Below are 23502 nucleotides of genomic sequence, written 5' to 3'. Positions count from 1 at the left end.
TCACAGTCGAATTGAATGTGTTTTAGTCTCTTGCCTAGGGTGGAGTTTAGGAGACAAAAGAAAACTGATCTCTGCACCAGTGTTGTCTGACGTATTTACTGAAGTGTAGTAAGGCATCAGACCTAGTGCTGCAGTTAATAACCTGGAATGCTCTATTTTTACCTGCATCTAAAGCACTGCTGCAGGCTTGTAGTAATTTAGGGGGTTCTTGGCAACTGTTAAGACTATTCCTTTTTATTTGCAGGATATGTTTGAGAAAGTAAATAAAGCATATGAGTTTCTGTGTACAAAGTCTGCCAAGGTGATAGATGGGCCAGATCCAGAAAACATAATTTTGATCTTGAAAACTCAAAGCATCCTCTTCAACAGGCATAAGGAAGGTAAGAATACTGCCTCAGGAGAATGTTTGAGGTTCATTTCTTTAGTGGCCGTTGTGGGTAGCTTTAATCTCCCCTCTTCTTGAGTCTGTTTTGTTGATCTGGTTTCTGGCTTGCTGCAGCATTATGTAGCTGTGGTAAAGGGCTTCAAAACAGGGCTTTTGCTTCCATGAAGGAAATTGATGTGAAGTAAAATTTACTTCAAAAAAGCGTGAAGCGCTTTTTGAAACACCCTTCTCCAATAGTAATCAGTTTGACTTTTCCTCCATATGTAACTTAGGTTTACAGTTCTGTCTGTGCAGAAAAGTCCTCACTCAGTCACCCAGATGGCAGATTCTGGGTATAAATGAGATTATACTCATGTGACTATTAAAAATGAGACAGGCTTGCAGAAATTGACTACTGTTAGAGCCCTGTGGTGATTGTGCTGCAACAGTACCTCTTACACAACCCAGCTAGGAAAGAGGGATAACTGGAGTACCCTAACCCTCTACCTGTAGCTCTATTAGAGTACCTGGCTGGCAGCTGCTGGAGTGTCCAAGTCTTGCAGACTCGCAGTGTTTCGCTGCATAAGTGGTGAGCTGAGACCCTCGTATGCAGTCATAGGTCTGCCCGTTGTGTGGAGGCAGTGACATTGGTGTGGACTTGCATAGTTGTTCTTTAGCACTGCTGAACCTTAAAGGAATAAAAACCAGAATCATTTAAAACGTGTCAAACTGGAAAGGCCCTTATAGGCTTATTGTTAAACAGTCCTGGCCTCTGACAGAATAAGCTGTACTTGTGTTTCTCTGGAGACAGACAAGCATCATTTGAGAGGCTCTGAGCTTGGGGGTTTGCTGAGATGGAGATAAGTCTTTCTAATCTTAAATGAGTTCTTTCAGCTTCTCTCATTGAACAGTCTTACGTGACCAAGGAGTCGGATTGCGTGGACTGCTTAGTCATGCTTTCGTTTTCCCAAGGATTGGCTTTCTTTACCATTCTATAGTCATTCTACATCTGATACATCTTCTGCTGATAATTATACAGTGGTTTAATTTGTTTTTATGTAACATTTGACTTTTTTTTCCTCTTTCAGAGTTAAAACCTTACAAGTATGCAGGCTATCCTATGCTGATAAAGACTATTAACATAGAAACATCAGATGACCTTTTGTTTTCCAAAGAATCTCCTCTGTTGCCCGCTGCTACAGAACTTGCTTTTCATACTGTCAATTGCTCAGCATTAAATGCAGAGGAACTGAGAAGAGAAAATGGAATTGAGGTAACTGGAAAGAAACTTACTGAAATGAATTCTTTTAGTCTATGACTTTCCACAGTCCTCAATGTGTAAGACACCAGATGCGACTGAGAATCTCTTTTGGTCTTGTTGAGACACTTCTCCATTCTTACTGTCTCTTTTTCTGGATGCAGCAGAAGCCTCTTGCAGAGTATACCCCTTTCTGGATGTAGGCTTGTCCGTTGAACTGTGGATAACCAAACTACAAGTGGTGTTTCTCTGCTTCTGTACAAAATTCTGAGAGCTTCTGCATTCTGTATGTGAAAGAATAGATGAACAAGTCACTTGAGCAGAAGGGCTTTCCACTGCACATAGTACAATCATTTAGGCTGGGAAAGACCTTTAAGATCATCAGGTCCAACTGCTAACGTTAACACTGCCAAATCCCACTAAACCATGTCCCTACAGGTCTTTTAAATACCTCAGGGATGGTGACTTAACCACTGCCCCAGGGAGCCTGTTCTAATTCTAGACAAGCCTTTCTGGGAAGAAATTGTTCCTCATCTCCATCTAAAGCTCCCCTGGCGCAGCTTGAGTCTGTTTCCTCTTGTCCTGTCCCTTGTTCCTTGGGAGCAGAGGCTGACCCCCCCTCACTACAACCTCCTGTCAGGCAGCTGTAGGGAGCGATCAGGTCCCCCTGAGCCTTCTCTTCTCCAGACTGAACCCCCCAGGTCCCTCAGCCATTCCCCATCACACTTGTGCTCCAGGCCCTGCACCAGCTCCATTGCCCTTCTCTGTCCCCGCTCCAGCCCCTCAATGTCTCTCTTGCAGTGAGGGGCCCAGAGCTGAGCACAGGATTTGAGGTGCAGCCTCACCAGTGCCCAGCACAGGGGCACAATCCCTGCCCTGGCGCCGCACTGGTGCTGATCCAGGCCAGGATGCTGGGGGCTTCTTGGCTGCCTGGGCACAAGCTGCTCGTGTTCAGCACTATCAGTCAGCACCCCCCAGCTCCTTTTCCACGAGCAGTTTCCAGCCACTCTGCCCCAAGCGTGGAACATTGCAGGGGTTTGTTATGGCCCCAGTGCAGGACCCGGCACTGGGCCTTGCTGAACCTCATTACTGGCTTCAGCCCATCAATCCAGCCTGTCCTGATTCCTCTTTAGTGCTTTTCTACCCCTCAGCAGATCTTTACTCCTGCCCAGCTTGGTGTCATCTGCAAACTTTGTGAGGTATGAGCTCACATGTGAGAATGCTACCTACTCTAAAGCACCAAAGGCTAGTACCAGCTCTTGCAAGGAATTTTTCCTCTAATAACCATTGGAGCAAGCAGTAGATTTTGTCCAATGTTTTCCTTCAGCCATTAAAATGGGTTTACCACCTAATGTTATGTTTCTGCCAGCCTTTTCAGTTTTTGTTGTGACTGATTTTATGCATCATCCAATCCTCACAGGTATTGCAAGAAGCATTTAATCGTTGTGTAGCAGTCTTGACTCGTTCTAGTAAACCAGATGATATGTCTGTACAGGTAAGTCGCAGCAGTTTTAACTGATGGTAAGAGCTTCTCCAAAGACAGTTCACATAGAAGCATAGAATCACAGACTGGTTTGGGTTGGAAAGGACCTTAAGATCATCCAGTTCCAACCCCCTGCTATAGGCATGAACGCCTCACACCAGACCATGTCACCCAACTCTGTCCAACCTGGCCTTGAACACTGCCAAGGATGGAGCATTTACCACTATAATAATACATGCACATATAATAAAATAGTGTATTATACAAGTGTGTATATATATAAAAATATAAAATATTAATGTAGTATTAAATACATTAAAAATGGGATTGTAAACATGCATTTCCCCTCCACTTGGAACCAATAAAATACTGCTTTTTGTAGGTATGCGGATATGTTAGTAAGTGTTACAGTGTGGCAGCTCAGTTTGAGGAGTGCAGAGAGAAGATTACAGAAATGCCTAACATCATTAAGGACCTCTGTAGACTACTGTATTATGGCAAGGTAAGAGCTCCTTTTCTTTGTGTAAATGGGTATTTAGCTGTTAAATGTTATGGGAATGTTCTACTTTTAAGGGAGATAGGACAATTTTAGACTGTTTAAGCCCTTATGTAATGTAAGATCCCTGCTAATCATTATGGGATAGAGAACTCTGCTGCCTTGTTCTCAATGCTTATAGTTGAATCCATTTAGTATACTTGAAATACATTGAGTATAAGGATTGTTACTCTTGCCCTTTAACTGATATGTCTAGTTCATTGGTTTACTAAATCAGCAGGTAAAAGAACTAGAGCTAGATGTTACATAAGCAGACTCCTAAATCGTCATATACTTTGGAAACAGTATACAAGAAGTTTAGATGCCATTTAACTCTTCAGAACTCACCTCATGTTATATAAATGTTGGGTTTTGTCTGTATTAAGAAAGGAAAACTTGTCTTTGTGCTTCTCGTATGAGGTATGTGAAAATAGAAGACTATAGAAAACACAAGACTAAAATCAGACTGTAGTAATTGACTGTAGATGCTTGTGTGTTCCTTAGTCCCTGCAGAGCAAATGTATTGGCACAAAACCCTCACCTGGGAATCTCTGTCTCCTTCTTGAACTGTTTTTCCACCAGTGGTTCAATGCTGCTTTATAATCGTATGCAATATCTATTCAAGTACTATTCCTCTGAAGGATGCTGACTAATTTAGTCACGGTTTTGGCTACTGGACACTGAACTTGACCACAGATGATGTTCAGTCTACTTCACATCTCGTCTTTGTCCTGTTTAGATAGTATTCTAGAAAGAGCAAGTTTTGACTTAAAGCCTTTGGTAATGAAGCCAGCTGGCTTTCTTTGGTCACAGGTATTAAAGGCAAGTTTCTTTTCCCTCCCTCAGAATATACCACGAGTAGCTGCTTTGGGAGTAGAGTGTGTGAGCTCCTTTGCCTTAGACTACTGGCTACAAACTCACTTGTTCCAAGCTGGAGTTCTCTGGTACTTACTGGGTTACCTCTTCAATTACGACTACACACTAGAAGAGAGTGGTATTCAGAAAAGTGAAGATTCAAATCACCAGGTAATGTTAACAAGGTGAATGCTTTCAGGCACCAAGAGTGGTTGCTTGCATCTCTTGGTAACAAGTGTTTTCAAATACTTGTGAGAGTCCTTGAACTACATGAACAATAATAGAAGAGTTTTGGAAGGAGACCTTTATGTAGCAGTGTAATGCTGGGGCTTGGGGTTTTTTTGAGTAACTTGTGTTTAAAATTCAAATGTTAAAGCAGCCAAACCCTGGAGTTTCTGGTAGACTTAATGCAAGAGATTTTTACCTACAATGAATGGTAAAAAAGTACATTTCTGCAATCAGAAGAAAATTTTGTTTGGTTGGTGTTTTTTTGCTTCTTGAGGCTCAGCTGAAGGTGTTCTCTATTGATACCATGGAACTTATCTGAAATATCTACTTTAGGACTGTACTGTCCCTTTGCCCCACAGCTACGAAAGTAGCTTCACACTTCCATTTCCTTGAATTGTGAACCTCTAAGTATGGCATTTCTTCCTCAGCTACTGGATGAGATGAGCTTTGAACAGTCTGGAGTTATTACCTCTTTGTATCACTGTCATAGAAGGCTTGTTATGCTGGCATTTAATTATGCTAGTAAGAACTGTTCACTGGTCAGCAGCTATTACACTAAATAGCTCCTGTAGTTTTCAGCTCATCTTGGTGCCCCAGTTTTTCTTACTTATCAGTGCTCCTGTCATTTATTATTGCACACAACACAGTGATTATATGTGCTGTTCTGCAGCACCTAGTGTTTTATTAGACATCAGTGCATAATTAGTGGTGCAGGTAAATAGAGGATACGAATTGTTTGCTCTGGTGTGGAAGTGTTGGACAACTCTTTCTGGCTACTCTGATGTTTCTCCAGTGAGCTCTAAGGGTTTTTAACTCTGTATTTTTCAGGAGGTGGCAAATAGCCTTGCTAAGCTCAGTCTCCTGGCCCTGAGTCGCCTTGGAGGGTATCTGTCTGAAGAACAAGCTACGCCTGAAAACCCAACGATCAGGAAAAGCTTGGCTGGAATGCTGACACCCTATATTGCAAGGAAGCTCTCTGTGGTCAGTCCTACTGAGGTAAGCATCTGTTGGCCAAAACTTAACTTAGTGATTCATGAAGGGAATACCTGATCACTTCTAAAACACTCTCAGACCAACCAAAACTCTCTTAGACCAATTTGATACAGAGAATAGCAGTGCAATTTGTTTTTCTTTGCGTTTGGAGTAACTGCAAGGAAAAGAAGTTGGTTTAGCCTCAAACACAATGGGCAGGAACAGTACCCTGTAGGATAATATTTGCAAAACAAATATGGGAACAAAAGTTAATTGTTCAAGGCTTAAGGATATAATGATGATAGAGAGCAAACTCTTAAGCTTCTCTCTTTAAAAGTGATACCAAGGAAGTCATCTACAAAGAGATACTTTATAGTTGCTGCTCACTATCAAAAGGGCAACTGAACTAAGCATGGCTCCAAGCAGCATAAAGAGAAATGAAAATGTACATTGTGCTGTACCAAGTAACTTACTGTTTTTCTAGTATGTGGTTAACTAATATAATGAAACATGCTGATTATTGTGCATAGTGATCGAAAACTGTTTGTAAATGCGTTACATCCTTAAGGAATAAATTCCTTATTTCTTAGACTCTGAAGATGCTTAACAGTAACACAGAGAACCCCTACTTAATCTGGAACAATGGGACAAGAGCTGAATTAGTTGAGTTTTTGGAATCTCAACAAGAAAGCATGATTAAGAAAGTAAGATACTCTGTATTTTAAATCCCACTACTATCTGTTTAAATCTGCTTCACGTTTTGGTACGTCCACTTGTAATGCAGTGGTATAGTTAATACAAGCGTTCATTGTTGTCTATGCCTAAGTCACTTTCTTCATTTAGCAGTCTTAAAACAAAACCTGAGAGTTTGTGTATTTATTTCTTGTAATGTTTCAATCAGAGCTTGTGATTTTGCTGAATCTGTAAGTTTTCTGTTCAGATACTGTCTATTTCATTATTGAGCTACAGTGTCACACTTTCGACAACATTGTTTTCTATCTGAACTGGTGTTGCTTCTCTCTGCTTAAAGGGTGATTGTGACAAGAGCTATGGATCTGACTTTGTCTTCAGTGACCATGCAAAGGAACTTATTGTGGGAGAGATTTTTGTTAGAGTCTACAATGAGGTCCCTACCTTCCAACTAGAGGTGAGATGTAGCTAAAACCTTCCTGCTGAAAAAAGTCTTTGGAATGCTACTTCTTTATCTACCTGTCAGTACAAACAGACTGGAGAAAATACAAAGGCTTATGGCAGCTTCCTTCAACAGGATGAGCATGTTATGGAATATCTCTGGAGCAGATTAAATTAAAAAAGTATAAATTTGTCATAAAACGTGTTGCTTTGGATGTCTTAATGCCTGTTCTCTAACAGCTTGGACTGCAGATACTCTGATTCAGTACTTTCAGGAGGTGCCTCATGGCTTTGCTGTCTACATATATGTGTATATATATATAGACAAACACACACCTTAAAAGTGCTGTTGGAGTAGCAGCAGCTTTGTAAGGCTGTGTTTAGATTGAAATAGGGTTGATATATTCCAGATACTATAGTGATTGTAGTAGCAAAGTGTTTCCTGTCTGCTTGTCTGGAAGGAAGGGATTTGTGAAATGTAGGGCAAGTTACTTGGATACACTTTCTTCTAGTATGAACACTGTTGCATCACAGCTAAAAATGCTCTCATCTCTAATTTAAAGCTTCCTAAAGCATTTGCTGCAAGCCTCTTGGATTACATAGGCTCACAAGCACAGTACCTTCATACACTAATGGCAATAACCCAGACGGGGAAAGTCGAGTCCAATCAACATGGAGATCGGTTACGGAGAGTTGAGATGGCCCTGGAGGCTCTGAGAAACGTGATAAAACACAACCCAGGTAGGCTTAAAACTGAACTTCCCTGGTAGCTTTCTTGTGGAGAACCTTAAAAATGCAGACCTCTGTAGTCTTTATCTTCCAGCCAGAAGGAAGCTTGTTTTGCTGGCTGACAGACTAGCACTTTGATAAGCCGTACAGGCTTTTCCTCTCTGCCCAGAGAACATTATCAGTAGTGGATGGATTAGTTTTGTGTGAAATCCCAGCCTTATCTATTTTCTTTTCTGAGACATTGGGGTTTAATTCTAGCCTGCTTTTGCCAGGAAGACTTAAACCTTTTGGATAAAACTTTTTGTAGTTCTTCAAAGAATCTTTAGCTGATTTTTAAACTTCCTTGCTTCAGGAAGAACCTCTCTGAGCTGAGTACTGCGTACTAGTAAAGCCTAAAAACATGTCAGGGCCTTACGAAAGCAGGAAAAGATGTTCTTGAGAGTGGGCAGCTAATAACAGCAAAAGTTAATGAGCAGGTATCAGTGTACAGACTTGAAAAGCCTGAGACATAATTAGGATGTTTTCCTACTGTACTATGTTAGTTCTAAAAGCAAATCATGCTACTGTCATGGCTTCTATTAATAGCTGGTTAGGTCGTTCTCTGACTTCTTCTCTGACTCGTTCTCTGTATTTGGCAATTATAAGCCTGAAGGCAGCAGATAGCAACCCTGCTCTGAGCTGGGAAAATCAGAAAGGGAGGTGTATTTGAACACAAGAAGTACTGATGATTGATGATAACTTTTAAGAATGCAGGTAACTAGGGAGTCCAAGAACTAGCTCAGTCACTGGCTTTAGAGGGAGGAAGTATCCTCTGCTTTTGAAACACTGTTGATGTGTGACCTTGTGGAAGCTGCATTAATAGACAGTGTTAGCATTTTCTAACCCTTTAGCAGGTGCTGTCCTGTAGATCTTCTAACTACTGTGGCAGACTATATACACACATGCAGTCTTTAACACCTCTGTGAAGTGAAATGTGGTCTTGGGACAGCTTTCAGTAAATGCTTTTGCTAACATGAAGAGAATAACTTACTTGGTCTCTTGCAGGTTCTGAGTGTGAATGCATTGGTCACTTTAAGTTGATATTCTCCCTTCTGCGTGTTCATGGAGCTGGCCAGGTGCAGCAGTTGGCTCTGGAGGTAAAAACCCAAACCAACCAACCAGAAAAACTACCACAAATCCCCTTGTCTGGATGCTGTACAGAATCAGCATAAACAAAACTGACTGGGTAACTGTTAGTTACCTAAAAAGTATCAAGACTGGGGTTCCAAGGTGTCAGTTCCTCCTTGGAGGAACAAGTGGCAGTTTCTTGCCTCTGTCCTTGCTCCCATCTCTGAAGTGAGAAGACAATTTGGTGATGGGAATAAACATTATAGATACTAGCTATGTTCGCCCGTGAGGTGGCTGGGTTCCTACACTGCATTTTCTGGGCAGTGTCTTAACAGCTGGAGTATAATCAAGTGGTGTTTGTGATCTTTTACAGGTGGTGAACATAGTGACAAGTAACCAAGAATGTGTTAACAACATTGCTGAGGCAATGGTTCTTGCCAACTTACTGGCACTCCTGCATTCCTTACCTTCAAGTATGTACTATATAATCCTTAAGTCTTGCAAGGCAAAGGGCTTCCAACTCAGAAATTAGAATGCAGCTGGCTGAACTTACTACTGAGATTTAGGCTAAAACAGAATTTCAGTAACCTGTTTGTTGTCTTGAATGTGTGAGCTGAAACATAGTCATTGTGTTTGTGTGTGGTATTTACTGACTAACTTAAGGAACTGAGGTAGTAAATCTCAGTTGAGGTAGATTAAGAAGTAATGCCACACTAGAATGTACAATAGGACATTCCTTAACTGAGTTTAGCCAGAAATCTCAAGCTTGACATTTTCACAAGCTTCAATGCAGTTTAGATATAGCTTTCTGTTAAGATCCGTTTAGTTCCTCTTTGTGCCATAAAGACTATTAACTAATCAAAGTTCTTAATACTTTTGGTTTTGACAGGTCGGCAGCTCGTCCTTGAGACTTTGTATGCTTTGACATCTAGCACAAAAATAATCAAAGAGGCCATGGCAAAAGGTACAGTGCTCACTGAAAGCAAATGGCTCTGCAGCACAGGACTTAAAGTAAATACAGTGGTCAGATCCTCCTCTTCCCTTTAGAACAATCAGTGTGGAATTGGTGAATACATACTACTTGTGACCAGCAGAAAACCTGAATGTCTTCCCATCTCTTTATACAGGTGCTTTAATCTACTTACTAGATATGTTTTGCAACTCGACTCACCCGCAGGTTCGAGCCCAAACAGCAGAGCTCTTTGCCAAAATGACTGCAGATAAACTGGTGGGTCCAAAGGTAAGGATCTAAGAGGTCGTGTTGGAACTCTTGTCCTGATGTTATCTGCCTTGCTGTAAAGACAGAACAAAAGAATAAAACCTGTTCTGTGACTGAGACGTTCATGTGAAGAGCAGTCTGGCTTCTTCAGAAGGGTGAGCAGACTTCTAGCAGCAGTTGTATTTACTGTACCTGCTCTATGTAGCTTGGTTTTTAGTTGTAATGACTTTAAGTCCCCAGATTTGAGACCTGTCACCAGTCTGAGGCTAGCACTATTTAAAGTGATTGCACTGTTGTTTGGTGGCGCTGTGTTCTAGCAGTTGGCATGATGATAGCACTACAGATACTTGGACTTCCTTGAGTTCTCTGTTTTGTCAGTTACTGTGTCTTACAGTGTACTAAATATCAATTCTGTTCATCATTTCTAGGTTAGAATTTCACTGATGAAGTTTTTACCTGGAGTCTTCATGGATGCCATGAGAGACAACCCTGAAGCTGCTGTTCATATCTTTGAGGGAACTCATGAAAATCCTGAGTTAATTTGGAATGACAACTCCAGGGAGAAAGTATCAACAACAGTTCGAGAAATGATGCTTGAGTATGTGGAGACCTACTAACTCTTTCCTTAACTGAGGCTCTTTCGGTGGCAGTAAACCAGAGTTGCTATAGAACTGTCAAGACAGTTCTGCCTGTAAAAGGCAGACTTCAGTGAGAAGGAACTTCTTCACTGTATACTGTAGCTGTTACTCAGTGATGCAAGTGCAGCTTGTGCACAATCCAGGTATTTGCTCACTGCTGTAAGATTTGGGAGGAGGGGTTACAGCGAGGAGAAAATGGGGTCAAAAAGTGGAACTGCTTCACAAGAAGGGGGGAGATTGAGGTGTCAAGCAGGAAAAACTGCTTCTTTCACTGCTTGTTTAAATGTACTTTCTTTTTGAAGGCACTTTAAACTTCAGAGGGACAACCCTGACACTAACTGGAAGGTAAGAGTACACTGTTTCTGCTTTGAGTGCATCCAGGGAGACTTTAAGGCAGCTGATAGTATCTGCTTGTATGTAACTCTCTGGCAGGCTTTTATCTTAAAGTACAAGCAGGAACTTAACTTCCATGCTAACATAACTGTGTTAATGTTGAATTGATGCTTTTGTTGTTTCTGGTACCTTGAACTCAGACACTGCACTGGCAGTGGCTTTGCCAGTAATAGCCTGAATTTTCTGACACTTCAGTTCATTCTAAAACTCACCAAAAGTCAGCAGCAAAGGAGAATATGGATTTGCTGGGAAAGTCCTGTCACTGGTTATATTGCTGCAGTAAACTTGTTCTTGGTGAATGTTCAGGAAGCCACTGAGTCTCAAAACTCACTGTCCATTCTATCATGTCGGGTACATCAGTGAGATGTTTCAGTCTGTAGTTATTTCCCAGGATCTGTGAAAGGCCTGGTATGACTTCCTGCCAACAGTTCAACATTAAAACAACTAAACACATGCAAGGATGGCTGTTTAGATGCAGGTGGGAACTGGAGGCTTTGATGGCTGATGCTGAGAAACCTTCCCTTGAGGTGCACAAGAAGAAGGGAAAGGGCTGTTTTATCAGTCTTGTTGCTGGTATTTCTCTTGAACTAGGACAGTTACCTGTGTTCTTTGAAAGTTCCACTGTAGCAGTACTGCCTGCACTGTTCTCAATGCTTCTTTACCTCGTGTTCCTTCAAGATGAAGTGTTCCTTGGTTTTGGAGAATACACTTAGTTCAGTGACCCTTACCCCTAGAGCTGTGATGTTAAAGGAATGATGTCAGCTCTCACAAATGCCCTTGCCAATAACTCTACTTTACAATCAACAGCTTCCTGAAGACTTTGCTGTGGTGTATGGTGAGGCAGAAGGTGAACTTTCAGTGGGGGGAGTCTTCCTAAGGATTTTTATTGCCCAGCCGGCCTGGGTTTTACGGAAACCAAGAGAGTTTCTCATTGCACTGTTGGAAAAGTTTACGGAACTGCTGGAGAAGAATAACCCCCATGTAAGATGGATTTTCTGATTCTGCTCTTTGGATTTATTTAGCAGTTTTAAGCTTCTAGTCTTTTAGTATCTCAGTAACTTAGATTCTCATGCTTTCTTACCTGGTGCTTTTTGGTCTTTCTTTCTGGCTCTCTATAAAAGTATGTAGATGTATTTAGGTGACTTCTGAGCATGAGTCAGTGCGTTTAAAGTCCCTGAAGGCAAAGAACTAGCTTCAGTAGGTCTTAGAGGCTTATTCTGCGATAGAGATGAGGCTTAACTAATAAAGTGTCTTAAATTATCCTATGACTGACCAACCTAAGCAAATAGCACTTGTTCTATCCTGCTTAGAAGTTTTCAACTCTTGACGCTTCTCGTGTCCTTCTGCAACACTGTTTTCCCATTCTGGTGTAAACTGTGACCTGCACCAGGCTGCCATCTAACAATCAATGGAATGCAGTAGAATGAACGTGTTACAGTTTGAATGGGAACAATGTTCAAGTCTAACTTAATGATATTACTAAAAACTGTGTTTTAAATGCTGTCCAGATGTATCCATAGTCTTGCAGAGAGGGAGTCAACTTGCATATTGAATATAATGGGCATCTTTGTAATAAGTATGGGGCAGCACTTGGTATAGGCATGCAGAATACAGCAAGCAAACCCTTTAAGGATTCAGGTGGTCAGCCTAAACATCCATCTGCACTTTCACACTTCCAGCAAGCACGTTGGCGTGTGTGCTGCTGTGTACACAGAGGCTGCAGCCGGACACTGGCTTCCCTAGCTACTGGAAATAGTGCTTAGGATTTGCTGTGTGATGTGTGTTCAGGAAGCTAGTGAATGTCTGTCACTACTGGAGCTGATCACATTCTGAACTTCTTGTTTTAGCAATTTCAGAGTAAAGAGATGTGATAAAAGCATTAGAGGAAAAAATGTGTGTGATGCAGAGCAAGTGAGGAACATTGCGGTGATGGTGTGATACGTGAGGCTTTGCTGAGTTACACTTTGTGCTCATCTTCTGCAGGGGGAAACCTTAGAAACCATTACCACAGCAACTGTGTGCCTGTTCAGTGCCCAGCCTCAGCTGGCTGATCAAGTTCCTCCGCTTGGTCATCTTCACAAGATAATCCAAGCTATGAATCACAAGAACAATGCCATTCCTAAAAGTGCCATTCGTGTCGTGCACATACTGTCTGACAATGAGGTAAGGAATCCTCTGAGTGCTCAAGGGGAGAGAAGAGCATCACTGGAGTTATTTCTATTGTTTAGTGCTGTTCCTAGAAGGGCCTTATTGTAATGATAAATACTGTGTGCCAGATGAGCAGGGACTTGCAGCTAATTGATGGGGAGCTGATGAATTAAATACACTGAGAAACTGATGGCCTTGGCTGACCATATCTGCCACAATCATCAAGCTTAGCATAAAATAAAGTACTCTTGATGTTTCTGTCTCTTTTTAGCTTTGTGTTCGAGCAATGGCATCACTAGAGACCATCAGCCCTCTCATGAATGGAATGAAAAAGAGATCAGATATAGTTGGTGTAGCCTGTGAAGCACTTAATCGAATGTTTCAGAAGGAACAAAACGACTTGGTGGCCCAAGTAAGTAGTACATTGTCAGATTGTAAAATATGTGATTACATTCGGGTATCTAAACTGTTCATAAGAACTTACTGTTCAACTTCAGTGTCCAGGAGGCTTCCCAGAAGCCATCTATCTAGCGTGCTTTTCATGTTGGAGAAGTTGGAAGTCAGTCCTCTCTCCAAAATGCAGGCCTGTCCAAGGTCTTACCCTAGCAGTGGACCTTAATGCATAAGAATAGTGTTGGCTTGTGTCTGCTGAGAAAGCAGAACAGAGGAATGGCAGCTAATTCAACTGAGCTTACAGCTAGACAGAGAAGAACTGCTGGACACTGTCTGTGCTTTCTCCTGTACATACTTGATAATAGCTCTTGGCACTCGTGGTTCACACTAATGCAGTAATGTAAAACCTCTGTATGGAACTTCCTATTCCATGTTAAGACAACTCCTTTGGGTATGTGTGCAGGCTCTGAAGGCAGATTTGGTCCCCTACCTTCTAAAGCTGCTTGAAGGGGTTGGTCTCGAGAACCTGGAAAGCCCAGCTGCAACAAAAGCTCAGATTGTTAAAACTCTGAAGTCCATGTCTCGCAGCCTGCAGTATGGAGAACAGGTGAGTACTGACCAGTCCTTCACTGAGCATCAAACTCAGCATCTCATATTTCATCTTCTGGCTCTCATGTGCATCATTCCACCTAAAACATTGATGTCATGAAACTACAGAATTATTATGGGTTGGAAGGTCTCCATCTCTGGTGAAGAAGTCATTGGTTTGATTCATGTGAGGAGTGCTAATAAAAGACAAATCCCAAGCAACTGCAGCAGTGTTAGGGATGTATACTGAAGCAGGTAAAATCTGTCCCAGTAGCTGTGCTAGTTCTTGGTGCCTTTCTCTTACCCTTGTGTTGAAAGCTTTATCAGTAGGAGGGAAACTGGGGATGGGGTTTTCCTCCAGGCTGTCCCTATCTTGCTGTAGTACAGGAAACATCCTGTCGTAGGTCAGCTCTAGATTCATGGCAGGTGGCTGCTTGCAGGGTTTGCTTTTCCTTGTCACCTGAACTGGGGAATGGAGAAGAAAGTCAAGCAACTAAATGACTTCACATAATGCCAGGAGGCTCGTGAAGCTCAGCTGCACAATTCACAGGGAAAAAACAGCTGATACAGTCTCCTTGGAACTGTGAGGTTCCACACTGTAGCCTGAACTGCTGTGCAATACCTGTGCAATGGTTTGGCTCTAGAGAATGGGTTTGTTCCCCTGGAACATTACAAATGTCACTCGCTCATCTTGCTAATCTCTTCAACAACTGTAGGTAAATGAAATCTTGTCTCGTTCTTCTGTGTGGAGTGCCTTCAAGGATCAGAAACATGACTTGTTCATTTCTGAGACACAAACAGCAGGATACCTCACAGGTTAGTAACCCTTCCCTATTTATGTCCTGCATCCTACTGAACTGTTACTTGTCATTGACTCTGGAGATACAGTTTATCCTCAGGATCTAGAGCCATCATGTGGCCTGAACACTCAGTGCTGTAAGAGTACAGTAAGTTTTTTAAACACTTATCAAAAGCCAAACTTTTGTGGTTGAGAATGTATTTTCTGCAGTGTCTTTGCTGTACCTACGTATAAAATATCAGTGCAGTGGAGTCTGGACACTGTCAAGTCTTGCCACTACCTTGTAGTGATAAAGCAGAGGTGTGATCAGAACTAATGGATGACAGTATCTTTCCAGGCTTTCTCAGGATCAGTCTGAGTTGTAGAGCATGATGTTTTCCAAGGTTTTGGGGAGGAGTGAACTTTGCCCAGAATCACTGAGACTGTTTGAACTGTGCCACGTGAATCAGGGTGTGTTCGTGGTAGGTCTGTAGCAGTAGTGTTGGAGCAGTTTGAAAGCGAACAGCTCAGGTGTGAGCCCATGTTCCAGTCAGACTCGGAGCACTGGCAGGGCCCCTCTGTTGGGGACAGCCTCGTACCTGTACACAGAGCTTGTGGCCTGAATGCATCTGTGGTGCACTCTGGAGTGCCCTGCTGCTGCCACCAAGCCTGTGATGGCACCACCAAGCCTGAGCTGTCACCTCAGTCCCACTGTGTCCTAAACAGTGCAGAAGAGCATTGTAGCTGTGCTGCGTACTGTGTACCCACAAAGGATGGCAACTGCTGTGAATGTCCTTGCTGGGACTTGCACTGGGTGGACATAATCCTGGGACAGTAAAGTCATAGCAAATCAAATTCTGGTTCTCCCTTTATTCACATGCAGCACTTGACAGACACATCTTTGACTGTATTCTGCTGTATCACAGTCCAGAACTTTGCTGTCACAGAGTTGCTGCTGTATCTGAAAATACTTTGTGTAATGACATCGTAGCAAGCTTTGTCTAAAGCAGTGCATGGTACAAATGTCTGACTCCTCAGCAGCTGATGTTCAGTCTTACAAGTCTAGGCTCCCACGTGAGGTTTTCAAGGCCTTTGTGACAATATGAACACTCCCCTGTGCCACATGGAACTTTTTCTCTAACCCAGTGTAGGAATCTTAGTAAAGCTTTTGAGTGTGACTGAGTTAACAAGGTACACATCAGATGGCCACAAAGACGTGGAAGGTTTTCTTGTGTGTGTCTTCTGAAAATGAAGCAAGAACCTTTCAAGTCAGGCTTTAGATGTTCTAGAAGCGATGGTTAGTATTTTGAGAGCAGGTATATGGCAAGACTTTCCATACAGGAAAGACTCAGCACTTCAGCTCTGAACAGGAGCTTTGTGTTTATTGGACCATTTAATGCTGCTTTGACAAAGAACACTTGATTCACTTGGAGCTGAATTTCATTGGTATCTCATAAATACTGTACTGAGAAATGTGAAGTCAATGCTGGTGGATTACTGGCCAAGAACTGAAACTCTACCAGGCATTGTCAGGCTTGAGACAGGGGGTAATACAGCTGTCCAGTTCCTTAAGGCCTCTGCTGCATTTCAATTGCCCAATATATAAGTGCTTGCAAATGTAGAATGAAGATGCTGTAGAAATGCCAAGTATAGATGGAAACTAAACTATAAGCTGTATTTGATGGAAACCAAACTACAAGCTTTATTTTTAACCTGCTTTATCTTATATTCTGCCTTATGTCTTGCTTCAAATTGCTTTGCTATTTGCACTTCCCTTGAAACTTCCCTTGCTTCTCTTCCCTCAGGTGTCTCTTCTCCTTCCCTTCTAACTGGCAGCAGTCCCCTTCACCTGAGAAGTGGGCTTTAGATCTGCTCTGCCAGGCAGCTTGCTCACTTCTGTGTAGCTCTCTAAAGCAGGTAGATACCATCTTGCAAACGCACTTGCTGCACTCCAAGTTGTAGATGCATGTCAAAACCGTAACAAATGTGTGGGCCCAAACTGCAGAGCACTGATAAACATGCCACCTTCAACACACAGGAGCATAAAACTAACAACTGCAGTGGCTGATACTCACTGGTACTACTGAACTTGTGAAGTATGTTAGGAATCCTCTGTGGTGGAAAAGCTTGAGAGACAAAAGAACTAGTGGAATGTTTGCAGCAGGACATTGTAGAAGTGGGACTGGCCTTGGGCAGGTGCTGCTGCTGGGCTGGCAAAGAGAAGTCCCTTGTGAAGCCTGACAGCTTTTGTTACCACAGACTATTTGCTTTGCTCTCTTGCTTGCAGGAGAAGTGGAGGACTGTTTGCCAGAAGACAAACACCACTCATGTTCTGGCTCCAGGCTGTGGTGTGAGGAGGGAGGCTGGGGCATGAAGGGGTAGCAAATCTGGGGGAACTCAGTGAGGTTGACTTAAGGGGGGAGCATTAAGGATGCAGCAGAACTTACCCTGCTGAAGATCAGCAGAGCGGGCTGAAGGTCTAACACCAAGTTGATCACTGTATCGATGCAGGAGCATGTTGTGGGTTGGCAGTTTATTACAGTCGTTAATCTGCTAAGAGCTGCTGTTGGAACACCTCCTGCTGCAGCAGCAGTTCTGGTTGTGTTTTGAGGTCTCTATACAAGTACACTTTAAACTCTTAAGCTTCAGTGGAGATGGGCTTTGTCTGCAGTGCAAAACTGCCCACCCCTCCAGTTATTGACATCAAGATGTGCTGATGGTGAGGAGTTCTGTATCTCTGATACAGTTTGTGTATCCCAAGAATGCTGTTCCTCTTCCTAGCCAGAGGCACTAAGAGGTGCCTAAAGCACAAGGCAGCCCTCTGCACTTCCTTTAACTACACACTGGGACCCCCCTGCAGTGCTGAAGCAGTGGTGGGATGCTCGCCCAAACTCACCTCGCTCCTGCAGTGGATCCTCCCATTAGCAAAGGCCAGGCACCCCCTCCTCAGTGCCACATCCAAGGTGCAGGTGGGATGGAAAGTGCTTGGGGGTCTCCTGGAACTCATTTGGCACATCAGAATAAACAATGCTGAGCAAGTCTGAGAACGGCCTCCACAGGCTAGTTCACCTGGTGGGCTGAGTTAGCTGGAATTCCTGCTATTCCCAGATTCCAAAGAATCTAAATGGAAACTCTGACATGTTCTTGTTTAAGGCATCTGGTTGACTTAAATGATGTGTTTGAGTGGTACCAGAGGGGATAAAGCTGCTCAGTTGCTCTTTGGGTTCAAGGTTCCTCACCAGTGCTGTGTTTTCCTCCCAAAAGGCCCTGGAGTCGCTGGTTACCTCACTGCAGGGACGACAGCATCTGTAATGCCCCACGTACCACCCCCGGTAGACAACGAAGTGGGAGATGGCAGCTAAGGACTGCAGACCCGTGTGAAAGAGGCAAAGGCAGCGTGGCCAGTGATGAGGAACAGCACTTTCCTCCAATGCTCTGAAGTGAACTTACTGCCTTTTCCAAGTGTTTATGACAGTGTTATTCCTTTTTCTAAGACTTGTTTGGTTCTTCTTTTTTTAGGGAAAAGTCAGTGATTCTGTCACACTGTACCACAAGGAAGCACTCTGTGGATCAGCTGAAATGGGTACACAAGAAGTTTTTTTCTTGTTGTACGTAAGCACATTTTGTTCCTTTCTATTTGTTTACAAGACTGTGAATCAAACTTTCCTAGTTTTTATATTTTATGAATTAGCACGACTGGAGTTGAGCTACAGTCTAGAGGAATTGGGCTAAAATCACTTTGACCTCACCGACCCCCACTAAAAGGGCATCCCCTCCTCTTCCCAGTCTGACATGATCACTCCCATTGAACATGACTTGCAAAGGGTTTGTCCCTGCACCGGTTCACTGATGTCCTTAATCATTAACATTCTCTTCTTCCTGAGATCAGACAGCATTAGACATTCGTATGTATAACTGGCTTGACCAAATTGACAGAGCTTCAGCAAAAAACCAACCTTAAAGTTGACGTTATGTAAGAAATTAGTGTAATTGTGAAATGTTCTATACATTATCCAGTATATAAAAACTTTCTATATTGAGTGTACATTATACAGATCATTCATATGTACAGAAAATTTTAAAATAAAGGGAATTAAGAGCCTTGTTAATGAGAGAAAAGGTGGTGGCCTTACAAAGCTGTTCTTTGAAGGTGTGGGAAACAAGAGCGGTCAGAGCCTTGAACTTGAGTATGGCTAAACAGGGCTCCTGGCCATTACCCAGCTTGCAATAAACTACATGGGGTGAAACTGCTGAGTTAAAACTGCTTTGCCTACACTAACAGGATAAAGAAGGCTTTGGCTCAGAGCAAAGAAGGAAACTTTAGGGCTGTTAGAAAATAGATTTAATTTAGTGTTGTAAATACCAGTGTGGCTGGGTTTTCTAAGGCACTCTGCAAGGTTTTAAAAGCAAGCCCCTGATTCGTAAGTGTAAAATGCAAGTAAAGAGTGAGAGAATGTGTATTGCTTCAAGGCATCCCTGCCCATGGCAGGGGGTATGAACTGGGTGTTCTTAAGGTCCTTTCCAGCCCCATCCATTCTGATTCTATAAGGTAGAACCAAGTTGCTATATTCAATTTTACCTTAAACAACACTATATTGCACTGAACAACATCCTTCCGGAGCCCTTCCTGCCAGCAAGGTGCTTTGTGCTGACGTTAGATTTTTGCTGCTAGCTTCTTGGACTGCTCAAGCAGTTCCCACCTTGCGATGGTCGAGAGATGAACCTCATCGGGCCCGTCTGCCAGGCGCAAGGTCCGGATGTAGGCAAACCTGTGGGGGAGAGCTGGGTTAGGGGAGCAGGAGCACTCAGCACTGTTTGCTCCAGCCAGCCTTGTGACAATAGCCTTGTGACAATAACCTCTTTGAAAAGGTGATCACAGAGGAGATAATGCAGCAGAATCTGCCTGCCAGGCCTGAGATACGTGGGATGGAAAAAGGGAAGGTTTGCTTTTCCTCAAAGCTTTAGGAACAGGCCCTCTGTGCTGCAATGAACTATTTTAGGTAAGGTAAAGCACTGCAATTGCAGTGGAATAGTAAAACCAAATGGCTTGAGCTTTTTCTAGCTTTAAGGCATAAAGACCATTATTTCAGGCTATCTGAGCTGAAATGGGTTATAAAATGATTTTAAAAGGAATGCTCAGAATCTACAGCTGAGGCTGTCTTTACTCACATAAAAGCCAAAGGAAAATCCTGCGAAACTCCTGCTCCCCCATACACTTGGATTGCACAGTCAATCACTTTAAGCACAGCTCGAGGGACAACCACTTTGGTCATGGCTACCTGGAGTTAGAAGAGAACCTACATTATCAGTCATTATCAGAAGAGTTTCATAATGAAATGAAAATGCTTACCTAACCCTTCTAGTGAGATTGGCAGCTTGCAGCCTGTTCCTCTCCCTGGGCTTGGATGAGGGCTTACCTGGGTAAGGTAGAACTGTTTCCAGTCACCCAAACCTCTTGTGTTGAGACAGGGAAGAAATACTTGAGCTTCTTTAACTTTTAACAACTTCATCAGATGGAGCCCAGAGTTTTTAACTGATAACACTTTCCAAGCTTGTGCCAATCAAAAGCACAGCTCAAGACTTGTCTATTTTCAACACAAAGTTACGCTATGCTTAGTGCTGTGCTTTAGCTTGTGTTTCAGCAGTTGCATGCACAGCTATTTCAGGGCCAACTTCTAGCCTAAGGCTGCCAAAAGCAGTTTTACCTCTTTCCTTGCTTTTCTGTTGCCCAGCGCATCGATCTTGCTGGCTGTTCTCAGCGTGAGCAGCCGAGCCTGTTCTATGCCGAGGCGACATTCAGCGATCCAGTGTGCAACAACCTCCTGCAGAAAGCAAAGCCAGCAGCAGGCTGTGAATGCTCCCAGCCTGCTTTCGAAGTCTTGCCCCAAGGAAGACACTCCTTGATTTCAGCATCCCTTAGAGGTACTTGGGTGCAAATTAAAGATAGTTTAATGCATGGATGAGGTAAAAAGAAAGAAACCACTTGACTGACAGAATACTCAATGGAAAGAAGTTTTTTTTCCTGGCAGGAAAGAGGAAAAGGGGAAGAACTCCACATTCTGGCACACCTGTTTCCTGGTCACACCACTGCCTGCTCCCTCTTTCCCCAGTGCCCCTCAAAGCCTGCTTTTTACTGCTTTCCTTTACACACTCGGACTCAAGCCCTCTCCTGGTCTAACATGCCTCAGTCTACAGCCAGTGGGAGGTGAAAAGGGGAGGAATTGGTTCTGTTTTGTTTCAAGTACTGGTAGTGGTGTGTCATGCACACAGCTGCAGTGGGGCTGATAACTGCCACAACTGCCTGTTCACACTGATGATGATAAATCAGTAGCTGCCTTGATCCAAAGTTATGGCCTTGGCAGCCCTTCCCTGCTCCTTTCAGCTAATTCCCCTTTCAGCCAATTCCCCTTTCAGCCAACATACCACAGCAAAACCAAACCCTGCTCATGGGATGTTTGTCAGTGCAACAGCTGCCTGGAACGGGGATGTTGTAGCCATGAAGGCATGAACAAACATGCAGCGCTCGTGTCAGTGTGAAGCGTCATGGCAGTAAAGGTGGTCTAAGCCCAGCTGGAGGGGTGCAGCTACACCCTGCTGCCCCAGAAGGGTGGACACAGCCTCTGTTCCCCAAGGCAGCTCCTTAGTACGGGTTCCTTCCAGCTCTAAGGGAGCTCTGCTGCTGCATCAACATCACTTTTACTTTACAGAGCTGCTGAGACACAGAGTGAACCTCATGCAATGCATGAACTCTGGGTTATGGTTGTGAATGGAAGTTGTTTGGTGCTGGCACAACTGGAAAAAGGGTATGTAAGATGATTCCCTCCAGATCTGTACAAACTTCTTTAACCTGTGCCAGACACTAATTCAGCTTTCTCTTTCCATTGCCCTTGTTTTTTTCCAATAAAGTCATCCTAGCTCTTGAAATAGACGTAGGAACACTTGACATGTGATAAGCAACTACTAAATGCTGATGGTTCCTGTAAAAAAAGTGTCACCTTTTTAATTACGCTTCCTCTCACACAACAGTATTTCAATTCCAGAGCAAGGTAAGACCAAAAATCCCAATAGGGCCATGATTTGGTTTGTACTTTCATAAGTACAAATAACTGAGCAGAGAAGTAAACAGTTTGAGTTACATTCAGATCCTTGAGTGGAGCTGGTCACCATGAACAGAGATGGCTTGGTGACAAATTCACACAAAAATGGTGAATTTAGATTGTAACTACAGAACCATGAGGTGTATGGCTGAAAAAAACCACCATTCCAAACTGATCAGTGAAAGCAGAAAGACAAAAACCATAGTGCCAAAACCTGTGTTCAGATCCAGCAAACGGTATGCAAGTCATTGCAAGGGGACATAGAATTACAGAAGCATGGAATGGTTTGGGTTGGAAAGGATCCTAAGATCATCCAGTTCCAACCTCCTGCCATGGGCAGGTTTTAGGTTAATCTTTGAGACAGAAATGAATGACTTTAAAGCACACAGCATTCCTCAGCTGGGCAATTCGTTTGTAGCAGATGGTTTTGTTGCAGGAAGAGTTACCTAACCTGTGATACTTGGGATAATGCCAGATTTCACTCAAATCCCATAGTTTATAGTGAAAACTGGGAGCCTTGCAATAGGGTTTTTCCTTTGCTACCTGAGGCACTATGAACAAAAGATCAAGGTTAGGGCACGTCTATTGCAGTGCCTGTTATTAGAGTCCCAACGTTCTGTGTAGGCAAAACAAAGGGTGCTGTCTGGAGGACAGGAATGGGGACACAGAGGGAAGGTGCTTACGTGGTGATAGAGCTTCTTCCCGAAGGTCTCCCTCTGCGCCGCACGCTGGCACATGAGCTGCAGAGCAGTTTCAGCTGCACCAAGGGACCTCATGCAGTGGTGGATTCGGCCAGGCCCCAGCCGACCCTGAGCGATCTCAAACCCCCTGCCCTCACCTAATGGGAAGAAGAACAGGCACATGCAGAGTCCTTGGTTCCCTCTTGGGAGTGATCTCTGGCTCTGAGCATAAGTGGCCTCACAGAACCAGAGCTCCATCCCTGGCGGTGTTCAAGGCCAGGTTGGACAGAGCCTTGGGTGGGATGGTTTAGTGTGAGGTGTCCCTGCCCATGGCAGAGGGGTTGGAACTGGATTATCTTAAGGTCCTTTCCAACCCTAACTATTATATGAGCCTAAGTTTATTTTGCAGAAATCTTGCTAGTTTCTGCCAACTAGGTCTATGTTGACACACTTGTTAACACTTCCAGCCCACAGCACACCCTAAGATGGTTTCTGAGAGGGCTTGATCTACCTGATTTAAATGAATACATTGAAAAATACGTGTAAGAGATTTGGTATGAGAATCTTTGCTTTCCACGTCCCAGGACTGCTCAAGACAGAAAGCTCTTTCAGTGAAATGAAAATAGGAGAGAGGAAATAAATAGAAGACATCAGGATTTGTAGTCAGTGAGAGAAGCAAAGGAAAGTTCTTCCTGCAGAAGGGAACAGAGCTGGCCTGCCCATTCTTTCATGATTGTTTTCAGGTCCGCTGAGTTGGCAGACACTGGGCATGGATGGCCACAGAATGCTCTTTTCAAAGCCCGTACAGTCTATGAGAACTGGCTTTGGGGAAAGAACTGACAGTTTCTGCTTTGCTCTGCTTCAGGGTAGTGATTTTTACATGACAGCTACAGCTTCCTTCAATCA

The 23502-nt window shown here is 43.3% G+C and overlaps 2 protein-coding genes across 5 annotated transcripts in view; one reads left to right on the top strand and one right to left on the bottom strand.

Annotated features, from left to right (window-relative positions):
• The window catches only part of DNAJC13 (DnaJ heat shock protein family (Hsp40) member C13), a 54842-nt gene extending 35904 nt beyond the window's left edge, over positions 1 to 18938 (top strand). For all 3 annotated transcript variants that reach the window (XM_065665564.1, XM_065665561.1, XM_065665563.1), the window contains 21 exons: positions 245 to 380; positions 1453 to 1637; positions 3043 to 3117; positions 3488 to 3607; positions 4487 to 4666; positions 5552 to 5719; positions 6286 to 6399; positions 6726 to 6842; positions 7390 to 7567; positions 8600 to 8691; positions 9036 to 9135; positions 9552 to 9626; positions 9790 to 9902; positions 10310 to 10479; positions 10822 to 10864; positions 11720 to 11893; positions 12896 to 13075; positions 13332 to 13472; positions 13917 to 14060; positions 14758 to 14857; positions 18084 to 18938. In XM_065665564.1, the coding sequence (XP_065521636.1) occupies positions 245 to 380; positions 1453 to 1637; positions 3043 to 3117; positions 3488 to 3607; positions 4487 to 4666; positions 5552 to 5719; positions 6286 to 6399; positions 6726 to 6842; positions 7390 to 7567; positions 8600 to 8691; positions 9036 to 9135; positions 9552 to 9626; positions 9790 to 9902; positions 10310 to 10479; positions 10822 to 10864; positions 11720 to 11893; positions 12896 to 13075; positions 13332 to 13472; positions 13917 to 14060; positions 14758 to 14857; positions 18084 to 18181 (2703 nt within the window). In that variant the 3' untranslated portion in view covers positions 18182 to 18938. The remainder of the gene's footprint in view (positions 1 to 244; positions 381 to 1452; positions 1638 to 3042; positions 3118 to 3487; positions 3608 to 4486; positions 4667 to 5551; positions 5720 to 6285; positions 6400 to 6725; positions 6843 to 7389; positions 7568 to 8599; positions 8692 to 9035; positions 9136 to 9551; positions 9627 to 9789; positions 9903 to 10309; positions 10480 to 10821; positions 10865 to 11719; positions 11894 to 12895; positions 13076 to 13331; positions 13473 to 13916; positions 14061 to 14757; positions 14858 to 18083) is intronic.
• ACAD11 (acyl-CoA dehydrogenase family member 11) overlaps positions 18783 to 23502 on the bottom strand; it is a 32126-nt gene continuing 27406 nt past the window's right edge. For both annotated transcript variants that reach the window (XM_065665568.1, XM_065665567.1), the window contains exons 17-20: positions 22600 to 22754; positions 20525 to 20641; positions 19989 to 20098; positions 18783 to 19588 (exon numbers count right to left, since the gene is read on the bottom strand). In XM_065665568.1, the coding sequence (XP_065521640.1) occupies positions 19474 to 19588; positions 19989 to 20098; positions 20525 to 20641; positions 22600 to 22754 (497 nt within the window). In that variant the 3' untranslated portion in view covers positions 18783 to 19473. The remainder of the gene's footprint in view (positions 19589 to 19988; positions 20099 to 20524; positions 20642 to 22599; positions 22755 to 23502) is intronic.

Source organism: Lathamus discolor, chromosome 2 (assembly GCF_037157495.1).
Source record: "Lathamus discolor isolate bLatDis1 chromosome 2, bLatDis1.hap1, whole genome shotgun sequence".
In the NCBI taxonomy this organism is placed as follows: domain Eukaryota; kingdom Metazoa; phylum Chordata; class Aves; order Psittaciformes; family Psittacidae; genus Lathamus; species Lathamus discolor.
This window is presented reverse-complemented; position numbering and strand designations above follow the sequence as displayed.